This window comes from Rana temporaria, chromosome 7, assembly GCF_905171775.1.
Source record: "Rana temporaria chromosome 7, aRanTem1.1, whole genome shotgun sequence".
NCBI classification, from domain to species: Eukaryota; Metazoa; Chordata; class Amphibia; order Anura; family Ranidae; genus Rana; species Rana temporaria.
The window spans coordinates 118,931,673-118,945,435 of NC_053495.1; the positions used below are offsets into that span (position 1 = coordinate 118,931,673).

At 39.6% G+C, this 13,763-nt stretch overlaps 1 protein-coding gene across 6 annotated transcripts in view; it reads right to left on the reverse strand.

Annotated features, from left to right (window-relative positions):
* Positions 1-462: 462 nt before the first annotated feature.
* The window catches only part of NTNG1 (netrin G1), a 390,080-nt gene continuing 376,779 nt past the window's right edge, over positions 463-13,763 (reverse strand). For all 6 annotated transcript variants that reach the window (XM_040359900.1, XM_040359899.1, XM_040359901.1 and 3 more), the window contains one exon: positions 463-1,896. In XM_040359900.1, coding sequence (XP_040215834.1) covers positions 1,679-1,896 — 218 coding nt within the window. In that variant the 3' untranslated portion in view covers positions 463-1,678. The remainder of the gene's footprint in view (positions 1,897-13,763) is intronic.

Sequence of the window (13,763 nt, forward strand, 5' to 3'; positions counted from 1 at the left end):
CCCTGATCTATCCAAAAAAAAAAAAATGTGGCCTTTTTATATTGGGGTTGCCTAAAATTCTTCCAACATCTAAAAGAAAAAGTGGTTAAGATGCAAATTTCAAATCAGCTAATACAAAGTTGTGGGATGGAGACATACCAGAATTCCAAAATTGAGCTTTTGCTTACCTTTGCACACTAGATGTGTATGGGTTTGAGGGCTCTAGAGGCCTACAGGTAAACAATAATTTGTAGCTAGAAGTATGCACCTTTTAGTAGGTTCACATTTTGTTTAAGACCAACATATCAATAATGTTTTACCTTGTTTTGTTGGCTCTTTTTTAAATGTTTTTTCTTAATCTTGTTTGTTGCCCTCTGTTGTCTTGCACAAACTGCTATGTAATAACTTAATGTACAACATTGCTTTTTAATTGATTTCAATGTACTTTAGCTTTCAAAATAAATAAACTGCATTTTTCTCAAATCATTTTTAGTTATGTTTTATTCCTTTGAAATCTTCCAGTGTTTTAAAACAACAAGAAAACATTTAGAATTTCCTTTGGTGGAACATTATTACACATTTTGTATATGTAAACTTGTGGCTTTCCGGAACACCAGCACACGCTCCCTATGGAAGATTTTCTGAGTAATTCACCCATTTACGACTTAAGGGGACCTAGGGAACATTGAGCCCCTCTAGCCGTGAAAAGGTTAAAATAATTAAAGCAATAAAATTAAAATGATATATAATATATAAGGAAAAAAAATAAAAATAAATATTTCTGATATTTTGATGAGCTTCACTTAATAGATTGTCTGTTAAACACGGATTTGCAATAATACAAAAAATCTACATTTTACATTATTTCAAGAAAAATAACTTCATTTGAATATAAAAGGATAAATACATTTTATTTTTGCTTAATCTCTAGACTTTTCTCATATTGGATATGATACGCCTTTTTTTTTATTTATTTTTTATTTTTAATCAGCATGGCGTACCTTTGATATACAAGCTTTGAAGTATTCTCTTAAAAGAGATGGGGCCAAGGAAGGGAGTTATGTGCACCACTAACATTGGACAAATAAAATCTTTCGACCAACGAGGGTATACGGAGCGACGTTCACAAAAGCACAGGTGTAAGGGCATCAGGGGACCAATATGGTCGCTTTCCTTTACCCACAATGCACTGGCAGCAAAGAATGACGCTATTTGGTTGGTCCACACACTGGGCAGAGAGGTACAATAACCGTGTGGAAGTGGCAAACAAGCACTTGTTGTCCTCTTCATTTGGAACATGTCAAGGGCAATTGAACAATGCAGCTCATCCTGCCATGGTAGCAGTCCTCTTTAGGTAGCTGTCTTGCTAGGGCATTCCACGTAGGTCATAGCTACATACACCTGGAATTACCATGGAAGCAGTTCTGTTTCTGATGACCAGGTTGCAAAGGCCTTTTTTTTCTAATATAGGCCTTTACAGCTGGTTCTGTTACCATGGCAGCAGTATTCCCCCAGGCAGCCATCTTGTGAGCCAGAATCATAACAGTCATGGATCTTTCATTCACATATTGGTACATATGGCTTAGTACAGTCAGGCCCTCTCTATTTTAATATAGTTTATTTATTCCTTTACATTTTTTGATGTCATCCAGACTCAGGTCATTCTTCATTACAACCTACAGTACATAAATCACGTTCTTTAGAAAGTGCACAGCCGAGTTACAATTATCATGGTGATTAGATAAAGGTTATGGGAGATAGATTCTTGTCCAGATTTAGAAGAGCAGCTTCCAGTATCTTCACACTTCTGTTTCTCACATAGTATGCCCGTGTAGCCAGAAGGACAGAGGCACCTCATGTTATTGTGGCATACCCCACCATTTTGACAGCGGAGCAACTCATTGTCACAGATGTTTGCTGTTGAGACAAAACACAAAATAATTAACATAACTGCTCGGGTACAATCACATCATCAGTGTTTTCAATTAAAACTGAACTCCAGGCAAACAAAGAAATACGTTTGAAATACATGTACGGGATTTGGTTTACCTGCATGTGAATGGAAACTCTGTCCATCTAGTCCTGAGATTTACACATCCCTGACAAACAGCAGAGCCGAATTGGTGGCATTTCTTTACTCTACTACAGTTAAAGCGGACCTTTCCTTTCACTAAAATCACAGTAGCATACAGCTCTGCATGCTGATATGAAATCTTCCTACATTCGTTAAACAAACATTTTTTGCTTTTACTTACAACTACTGTTTCCACTTCCTGGTTTCTTTAAAGCACTGGTGATGTCACCCTGCTTTTACAACTGCATCCTGGGAACTTTCTGTCACATGTCCCAGGGGGAAGACCCGGAGTTCCAGACTGATTTCCAGGAATTAAAGGGGCATGGATTCATGTGCCCTTATTAAAAATGGCCCTCGTATTAATATTGGGAAGGAAAAAAAACACGAAGGTATGCAAAGAATAGAAAACCTGCAAGTATCTGTTTATAGATTGCCATTACTAAACATTTTAAAGGTGCCTTTGTTGTATTTTTTAGTGGTAAGTTTCTCTTTAACCTGTTGCCAACCGCCCCATACACATTTACTGCGGGGCAGCGATTCTGCAATTTTGGGTATGGGGCATGTGATCGCCCCTGATGTTAACTCCCTGCTGTGCAATTAGTACAGTGACAGTGCATATTTTTTAAGACTGTCACTGGTCCCCAAAAAACTGTCAGTTAGTGTCTGATTAGTCCTCCGCAATATCGCAGTCCCCCTATAAGTCGCTGATCGCTGCCATTACTAGTGAAAAAAAATGAAAATTCCAAAAATATATTCCATAGTTTGTAGACGCTATAACTATTTTGCAAATCAATATATGCTTATTGATTTTTTATTTTTTTTTAACCAAAGACATGTAGCAGAATACATATTGGCCTAAATTGATGAAGAAATTAGTTTTTCTACATTTTTTGAGTTCATACAAAATAGTGAGAGGAAAAAAACATGCAGAGAGCTCATTGGTTTAGGCTAGGCTGCTCACAATGGACCACCCTCATGTGGGTGCTCCAGCAAGTCATAAGAGGAAAACATGCACTAATGGAAGGAGAGCCAGACCAGCGAGTCCGAATTAATTTATTACAAAAAAAAGAACTCCTGCTTTATCAGGGCTTCAGTTGAAATAATGACCTGGAATGGAATCAAAATAGAGCTTTCCTGTGTGAATCGGTGTAAGGAAGATAATTGCTGGCTGGAAGACTCTGCGAGAGCCATCATGTTAAAGGGGTTGTAAAGGTTCGATTTTCTAAATATGTCCCTTTAAGCTAGTGCATTGTTGGTTCACTTACCTGTTCCTTCGATTTCCATTCTAAATGCTTTTTTTTCTTTGTCTGAATTTCTCACTTCCTGTTCCTGCTCAGTAAGCTGTTCTGGCTAGCTGTTCTGACTAACTAACCCCCAGGGGGTGATGGGGGCAAGCTTACAGGAAGTGAGAAATTCAGACAAAGAAAAAAAAAACACTTAGAAGGGAAATCGAAGGAAAAGGTAAGTGAACCAACAATATTTGGTAATAAAAATATTTATTAAATATTATTACTAGTCAACCAACATTATAATTTTTCTATAGCCTATGGGCTGAGCATTTGACCAGAAATGTACGATTGCGGCATCGCTCAGTTTAGCTGCGCCATCAAATCTTCTTTGAACATTAGACAGACACTAAGGGCCAGATTCTCAGAGCAAGTACGCCGCTGTATCTACTGATACACCAGCGTACTTTTAAATTTGCCGCGTCGTATCTTTAGCTTGAATCCTCAAACCAAGATACGACGGCTTCTGGCTTCGATTCGACAGGCGTACGGCTTCGTATGCCTTCGGATCATAGGTGCAATACTTCGGCGCCCGCTGGGTGGAGTTTGCGTTGTTTTCCGCGTCGGGTATGCTAATTAGCTTTTTCCGTCGATCCACGAAGGTACGCACAGCCGGCGCATTCTCTTACGTCGTCGCTAGTCGGCTTTTCCCGGCGTATAGTTAAAGCTGCTATTTTGTGGCGTATAGATAGACTTGCCATGTTAAAGTATGGCCGTCGTTCCCGCGTTGAATTTTAAAATTTTTTTTTGCGTAAGTCGTCCGTGAATAGGAAAGGACGTAACTCACGTCGAAGTTCAAAAAATTACGTCGGTGCAACGTCATTTCGCGCAAAGCACGGCGGGAAATTCCAAAACAGAGCATGCACAGTTCAATCGGCGCGGGGACGTGCTTCATTTAAATGAATCACGCCCCTACCCGCCCAATTTGAAATACGTGCCGAGAAATACACTACACCGCCGTAACTTACGGCGCAAAATCTTCCTGGATTCGAAAATGCGCCAGGTAAGATACGGCGGCGTAGCATATCTCTGATACGCTGCGCCAGGGCAATTCTATGTGAATCTGGCCCCTTAAGCCTTCAATGACAGATTCTTTGTCGTTCATGTTGAATTGTCAAGTTAGTTCTAGCTATTTTACTCCTCTTTGGTTACAATCAGCCAATAACATTCATCATCATTATTATTTTTATTTTACTTCCCCCACCCAACTCCAGCAGCGTTTTTTTTTTCTCTCTCTATAATGTTGAATCTTTTCTCTCTATAATGTCGAATCTTTTCTCACTATGTCGAATCTTTTCTCTCTATGTAGAATAACCTCGGACTAATAAAGTTCAGGTTAGGCACATTCGACCGACGAAAACGAAAATATAGCATTTGTTTAATGTTGGATCTTTCGGTTTTCGTATTCTGCACTTTTGTTTTCGTTTGTTAAAACAATAACGAAAATGGCTGAAATTCGGACAACAACGAATGCACATGTCTAGTGTATACTAGGCTTTAGCTTTCCTACACAGATTCACACAGGAAAGCTCTATTTTAAGTCTATTCCAAGTTCTCATTTTAACTGATGCCCTGTTCTTTCTGACCACACAACTCGTTGGTTGTTTTCTAGTATAACCTGTTAAATAGGTTCACTTACTTTTTAAATAGGAAAGGCATGAGAAAATAATAAATTCAAGAGTTGCCTAAAATCTTAGGCTCCATTCACACCTAATCGTTTTTACGCCTGACGCTTCTGCAGCCTGCAATACGCTGGAGGGTGATTTAACATTGTCGGCTATGGAGATGGTACACATCTCCACGCCGAACGCCAGAACGCCGTACGCCTGAAGCTCAAAACAAGTCCCGGACCCTTTTTTTCAGGCGGCTTTCGGCGTTCGGCATAGCCGACAATGTTAATCACCCCTCCGGCGTATTGTAGCGGCAAATCGCGGTACAATACGCCGCGTTCAGGTGTGAATGCAGCCTTACTGTCCTAAGCTCTAGCCCAGGCTGCCTTTACAGAAATGCATATCTGTCTAAGACTATGGGTTCTCTTGATGTAATAATAATCAAATAATGACAATTATTGGTAAGCTTTTTGGTAGTAAAAAATATAATTAATATTATAGAAGGTTTCTCTTTCCAGTCTCTTTTAGTGCATAATCCCTTGTGCTGCAATAGGTATACCAAGTTGCATTTCTGCAATGGTCTCGTGGAATTTAACTTTACAAGTGTACAGATGTTGGGGGCAAATATGTACTGCATATGGGCAGCTTACAAAATTGTTAACTATGTGGCAGAAGCCATATGATGAATGGTTCCTAATGTGCTGCTTTCTCAGAGGTTCAGACCTTTCCCTGACAATCCATTTGTCAAGTCCATGCCACTGGGAAAAATTATAGTGACAGCAAGTGACAGATCTGCACAACCCCCATGCAGCACAAAGTGTATGAGTGTTTAAAGCCGTGTATTAGAAATCCATTTGACCTTTACTTGTATCTGATTTCTAGCATAGGGAAAAAAAACCTTGACATTTTTATTAAAACAAGAAAAAAATGAATGTGTTGCACTTAGTAGACGCAAAAGTTACACAATTTTACCACTGCTCTACACTGTAGCATTTTCTCTCCGTTTTCTTTCTTTAAACAATTTCTTATGCCTGTGGAAATGAGTGTCACAAATAAACGGGTAATGATACATGTAATTAGGAGGTCATTTACCACAGACAGCATATACACCCACCCAAAGAGATGAGGGACTCTCACTGCTTGGACTTACACAATGGGGGAGATTTACTTAAACTGGAACACACAGAATCTGGTGCAGCCATGTGTATTAATCAATCAGCTTCTAGGTTTTACTGTCAAAGCTTAATTGAATAAAATGTTAGAAGCTGATTGGTTACTACACACAGCTGCACCACATTCTTTGTGCTCCAGTTTTAGTAAATCCCCCCCTAATGTGTGTTTTCATTTGTGTCCCTGTCTGTGAACAAATGTCTTTACAATTGTATAAATTCACCACAGAGACATTTAAACCTTAGATGGGATGTGGCCATCTGATGACATCAGCCAGAGAACCCGCCCCTTGTGATGTCATGTGACCCTACAAGGGGCGACTCTCTGGGTGATGTTATCAGATGGCCATGCGCCATGGCTATATAAGAAAAGACAGACAGCGGGAGACAACACAACAGAGGAAGACAGCGTCAGAAAGCTTTTTTTTTGCGTGTAATCAACGGCGAGTAAGAAGACAATACAAGGAGAGGACAGCACAAGGAGAGGACAGCACAAGATAGCATATGACTCATCCGTTGTTAAGGACGCAGTTATTCACTATGCTCTGATTGGGCAAAACGTTTGCGCACTGCACAGTGCAATGTAGGTCATTTGTCGGGCGAATATCCCGCTGTGTGCCTCGCAAATTCGGTGTTCGCCGAACAGATAAACAGGCGATGCTAAGCCCGAACCGTTCGTCCAACTCTAGTGAAGACATACCTAATCTATCTAATGAATTTGTATCCAATCAGATGAGGCCTTGCACTCCATAATTGTTGGTAGATCTAAAGTAGATTGGGAAATCACATTGTAATGTTTGGAGTGAATTTAAGTCAGATCACTGAAAGATGAAAAGGCTGATGGCTATGAGTTACTGCACTTTGTTGTTTGTCTTACCTAACAAGCCTTATTATGTGGGATTGATTTACTAAATTCAAATATGCTTTTCACTTTACAAGGGAAGTTGCACCTTGCAAAAGAATAACCATTTTTGACTGCAAATGATTGGATGATGAAAGTCAGCAGAGATTTACCCCATTCGCTAAGCTCTGGGGAAAATTCCCATGCAAACTGCATATTTAACTTACAAAATGAACAGGTTAATTGCCTTTAGTAAATCAACCCCTGTATGTGTGCATAGTATGTGTTTATTTCTTCTTAAAGTGGAAGTAAACTTCAGTCTCCTGCTGTTACCTACAGGTAAGCCTATAATAAGGCTTACCTATAAGTAGAGTAAATATCTTGTAAGCGTTCACCGTTTAGAACAGTGTTTCCCAACTCCAGTCCTCAAGGCACACCAACAGGTCAGGTTTTCAGGCTTTCCATTATTTTGCACAGGTGATTTAAACAGTTACACTGAAAATCCTGAAAACATGACCTGTTAGTGTGCCTTGAGGACTGGAGTTGGGAAACACTGGTTTAGAAGATATTAAGTGCCAGCGGTTTAAAACCACTTTAAATTTGGTAACTGATCTATCTTATAGAGCACATGCAGTTTGTCCTGAAAATGATAAAAAAGAGAATTCAATTGACAATTAAACACTAGCTTTTAATGAATCTAGGCTCTTTTTAACTCCTATTTCTCTATTACTTGGCTAGAAGATTTTGCATTTTCAGGTTCTCAATAAAACAACAGAGCATCAGAAAGTGTCCCTCCGGACACCTAAGTTGTTTAAATGGAAATATTTTCTTGTTTTACTTGTAATGTAAAAATGTCAGCTTTCCCTGTCAGGTTTACATCGTATATACAGTTCTAATAAATTGTCTTCGTTTGTGATAAGACCCCTCTGGGAATTTTAGCTGTCAAGTAAAAAGGAAGTTAAAAATAAGTTAACTTTCCATTTAAAAATGCAAGACTTCAAATTTATAGCTAAACTCAATGTTTTCATTTTTTTAAAAGGTCATTAATTACCTTGTGCAATATCTTCTTGTTTTTGTACACTAGGGCTCATTCACATGCTGCATTCAGATGCGCATTGCGTAAAGATTTGTTAAAAATGTATAAAAAGTCAGCTCTACACACAGAAAAGAACCGCTAGCAAATAAAGGCAATATACTCTCCCTTAATCCTGGAAAATTATATAAATTGCAGCACTACAAATACCTTAAATTATTTGTGATCAAATATGTGAATACAATTAAATACTGTGTTAAAGTTCAATAATATGAATATTCAAAGCAGTGATCATGTTATGTAGATATGCGCTGGATTTCAAACTCATCAAACCAGCGAAATGTGATAAATAAATAAACAATCCAAAAAAGTTCATAAATAAAAGTCCATTTGAGGCCCCTGAGGACTCACTGTTGCACAAAACACATGTCGGGTAGAGTTTGCGCAGTGACGTCATGCCACCGAATCGGATCACCGAGTGGCGGCGAACGATGTAAGTGTAAGCTATTTTTTCTCTATTTGTATGTGTTTGGATGGATCTGGATTTTAGATGTTATACTCTTGCTATTGTTCCAGTATAGTTTTTTTTCGCATCTAAAGAAGGACTATAGTAATCAATGAGCCCATGCACACAGCTGTGTCTATAGGTGCCTTGTTGAAGCTGCCTGTCTCCTGCCAGGAGAAAGGGTTTTTAGATGAGCCCTGGTGTGCATTTAGCCTAAAAGCATTGACAATTTGCAGTGTTATTCCTTTCTATAATTGACTTTTATAATGTGCCTTTTGAACTTGCTAGAAAATTGGATTACTCCAGGAAGAGTTAATTCCCTAGCACAGCCCCTGCCTCCTTGCACATCATAGTCCTCTCCTCTTTGGAAGTGTCTAATTACTCCTTGTGCTGGCCCAGCTCCTCTGTCCTTTCCCCCACCTCCCTACATTACATTTTACTTAGGTATGGGGTAAGAGAGAAGGGAAATACTATAGAGTCTGCTAAGGCTGCTGACATCACAACCAAGATGGCGGTGCCCAGCAGCAGCCTCTGGGCATTTGGAGGTCTACACAAGGGAGACCTTACAGGTAAACATCACACATAAAATAAGTTGAAAGCACATATAATCTTATGGAAAGTTTTTTGTTGAAATAAAGATCTGGCGACTAGGTTGCTTTATACTACATGCACCAAAGCATACCGCTTATGCAGTAGTAAAGCTTGCCATTTTATATTATAATATGGTGAGAAAAAAAGATAGGGTATACATTTTCTTCATATCAAAAGTAATTCATGCATGAACAAAATGAATGGGAAAAGAAAATAAAACGGCACCAGATATCACCTTGTCTCATGAAAACATGCCCCTAGTGTTCTACTTTTGTACTCTGTCATTACCCGGGGGCCTCAGCTGCTTATGTCCATATGTAATGTTATTGTTCCCTCTGACAAGAAATGGGGTAGCAGATACATATTGCCTCCTCACGCAGCTCCTTGTGATACAAGGTTTAGCTGTGGCATCCCAGTTCAAACACATTCCGTCTTCTCTTCACACATGGAAACCCCACAAAGCATTCAATTAAAAATAATTATGCATTTGGATCTGGTTTCTCTGTAACTCCTCATTAGTGCAGCTCCCTGCTGAATATTCTCCCGTGGCATTTTGTGTTATTTATTTATTATTTTCATTTTAGTTTCTCTTTAATGAGGGCCATGCAAGCGCTGCGGATGGATTTCCAATATAGACAGGAATATCAAACAGCGGCAGCGGGCTGGCGGTGAATTAGTGGTGCTTAACACATGTTTTTCAAGGGCATACCCTCCACCTCATTACAAGAATGCAAGGTGCACAAAATGCATGAAACCAAAGCAGCCGGAAAAACAAGAGCACCTGTGCTATAGCCATCATACTTCCGCTCGACGCACTAACGTTAATCACTTCTCACTTGTTATGCAACTGAAGCTGCCTGCATTCTAGCAATAATGCAGAATAGGTAATGTGTCTGAAGAATCATGTCTCAGTGAGAATTAATAAGCCGTTGAGGCAGACAAAACCCAATTGGGCATCTTAGGAGCTGCAATTATTACCTCTGATCTTATGGGAGTATTATATTAAAATGACAAGGTAATGTCAGAAGAAGATATTAGCCTATTTTGAAAACTTGCTTTTTTATTATTTTTTTCTTTATTTTACCAATAAACCTTTCCCCATCCGTGGTGCTTCCATTATTGAGCTGTATGAGAACAAAATAATTTAAAAGCAATTAGAAAGCTGTCGTCTATTACAGAACAGAAAACGCAATGTCCTATGTCTTGTGAAAGAGCTCTTTCTAGCCTAATAGTCCGAAGAACAAGACTGCTCAGAACTCTATGCAGATAAAAAGGACACAAATTAGTGTTGTTCCCTATTTGTCAATATATAATTTTTTTTGTTTGTTTTAAATGTAAGTAGTATAAGTACTTGAATTTGACTTGGTACCAGACTCTTGCAGTCTGTGTGCAGCAGAGCATAGAGTGGGAGAGGAAAAAGCAGCAAGAGGAGCCAATCATTTCATGCTGGTGGTCATTCAGCCTGGAAGACCTCTGGAAGACCTGAGGACACGTATTGGAAAATAAATACTGTGGATGACATCTCTGGATTGAAAGTATTACAGCAAAGACTGTTTTTTTATTTTTATTTTATTTTATTTAGATAATGGGCTATTATTTTTTCATTACATTTTTGACTGTAGTCTCATTTAAAAAAAATTTTTTTTTATCTTTTCTGAAAAAGCTTGTTCAATTAAAGAGCTACACCAGATTTTTTTTTACAGTTTTGGTAAATCAACACCTATAGCGTTTAACATGGTCTCCACCTTTGTATATGGCAGCTATGTATTCTCCCTACCTTCCTGAGCTGCAGAAAACCTCAGTGTTTTATATGTCCTCAAAGTCTACAGGCATACCCCACTTTTAAGTACACAATGGGGTTTAAACAGCAGATTAATGGGAATTTCTGAACCCATAAACAATCAATTGTTAGAGGTCTGTTTATAAATGTTTTCACCCAAGATTACCCTCACACATTTTCTAATTGGATTTAATTGCAAAACATGTTTGACTCCTGGGATAAATGTGTGTGCCTGTTGCGTGAAAACCTTTATAAATAGTCTTCTATGTGTGGATGGACTTTGGCCCAAATCCACAAAGATCGTGCCTAACTTAATTTTTTCCATTTAAGTTACACTGCCTTAAAATTTCTACCTAAGTGCCCAAACCACAAAGCACTTACCTAGAAATTTTGGGCGTTCCTATTCAAATGGGGGCGATTCCCATATAAATTAGGCGCACTCCCGCGCCGGCCGTACTGCGCATGCTCATGACGTCATTTTCCTGACGTGCATAGCGCGAAATTACGTTACGCCAAGCTTTGTGGATTGCGACGGGTCAATAAAGTTGCGTCAGAAAAAAAAAAAAAAATACTGCGCGAAAAAAAAAAATCTAAATTTAAAAAAAATCGCCTCGCTGGACAGAAAGGTCTGCTTTTACATGGTGTACTAACTTTACACCATGTAAAAGCAGCCCTAATTTTGCGTATGCAACTTAATACTTACGGAGAAAAAACAAAGCTAAAAAGCTTCGTGGATCTCCGTAAGTGCTAATTTGCATACCCGAGGCGGCATTTCGACACGAAATGCCCCCAGCAGCGGATGCGGTACTGCATCCTAAGATCCGGCAGTGAATATCCCTTACACATGCCGGATCTTCTCCCTAACTATGGAAAACTGATTCTGTGGATCAGTTCCATAGTTAGGAACAGGCATACGACGGCGTTACAGCAATTACGCCGTCGTATCCCTTTTGTGGATTTGGCCCTTTGTGTCTTTTTTCAACCAGACTAACTATGTAACTATGGCCAGCATTGGAGACCTCTCCACTATAGTCTAAGGCCCGGATTCAGATACATTTGTGTATCTTTTGGCGGGCGTAACGTATCTCAGATACGTTACGCCGCCAGAAAATAGGGCGCAAGTTCTGTATGCAGAAAGAACTTACGCCCTAAGTTACGGCGGCGTAACGTCTGTGATCCGGCGTAAGCCCGCCTAATTCAAATGGGGATGATGTGGGCGTGTTTTATCAAAATGAATGGTGACCCCGCGTATTTTACGTTTTTTACGAACGGCGCATGCGCCGTTCGTGAAAGAATCCCAGTGCGCATGCTCGAAATTACGCCGCAAATCGTCATTGCTTTAGACGTGAACGTAACTTACGTACAGCCCTATTCGCGAACGACTTACGCAAACAACGTAAACTTTTCAAAACTCGACACGGGAACGACGTCCATACTTAACATAGGATACCCCTCATATAGCAGGGGTAACTTTACTCCTAACGTAAACGACGTAAAAAAATGCCCCGGGCGGACGTACGTTCCTGAATCGGCATATCTACCTAATTAGCATATTCATCACGTAAATATACGGAAGCGCCACCTAGCGGCCAGCGTAAATATACAGCCTAAGATACGACGGTGTAAGACACTTACGCCGGTCAGATCTTGGGGAAATCTATGCGTAACTGATTTTATGAATCAGTCGCATAGTTACGACCCCGCACACTCAGAGATACGACGGCGTATCCGGAGATACGCCGTCGTTTCTCCTTTCTGAATCCGGGCCTAGGACTTTGCAGTGCCCAACAGAATATGTGGCATAAAAAGATAATAGAAAAGGTGACTTGTGCTTTGCTATTCCCAAAATCACAAAAAAGTAATCCTTACATATGGTTTTACACACAAGTTCCAATGTCAAAACAATGTATAAACAGTAAAACTTTGGTCTAAGCATTTTCCTCCCAGGACCGAAATAAAAAAATTGCCCCTGTACTGCAACCCAAGAAGAGAATTATTTATTATTATATATATTATTAAAGGCAGACAAATAGCAATGGCCATATAACACAATGTGGACACTCTTTACCATTTCTTTAAGCTTTCGTAAAGCCAAGACAAATACATTGTTATATATATATTTATATATATATTATTTTTTTTGATAAACTTCAAACAGGGGCAGGACTCTTAACTCACAACCTTGTCTGTTTATCTCTCTCCTTCCCCACCTCCATGTCCTCCATGTTCCCTTGTCCCCAATATTAGTTAACTTGTGTCACAGGTTTTAAGAGGGGTAATGGTGTCATGGGTAGAAATATTTCTTATGTTTTAATTCTATAGAAAGGAATTGTATCTGTGGTACATTAACTACATTGTTAAGACTACAGTACATCTCAGATCGCGGTAGTATACAATTTCAAACATTGAAAAAGTGTGCTATATGATAACTCTCTGATTTTGTGCCTGGACAAAGTTGGCTATATTGACGCCATAGTGGCAACCCATTACAAACACAACTGCGACCCAAATCCCATCAAATCTGCTTCACTTGCAATTAGGCAAAATGGATGATAATTTCTAGTCATCTCTTTACAATCTATCTGACAATCTATCACTGGACCTGGACACATTGCTAGTTCACATGGGTACAAAAGTCTGGGATCATTCCCAAGTGTAGAATCCCTACCCCAACCCACCAACCGTTGGTTCCAGACATTGCATAGCTTGAGAAGAGGAGATTAACCCCCCTGGCGGTATTCCCGAGTCTGACTCAGGGTTAAATTTCTGTGCTGCGATCGGTAACCCCGAGCCAGACTCGGGCTCGCCTCGCTGAATCTACATGCATGGTTTACTTACCTTGTCCCTGGATCCAGCAAAGCCACCGCGCTGTGTGAGCGAGCGGGTCCTCGCTCG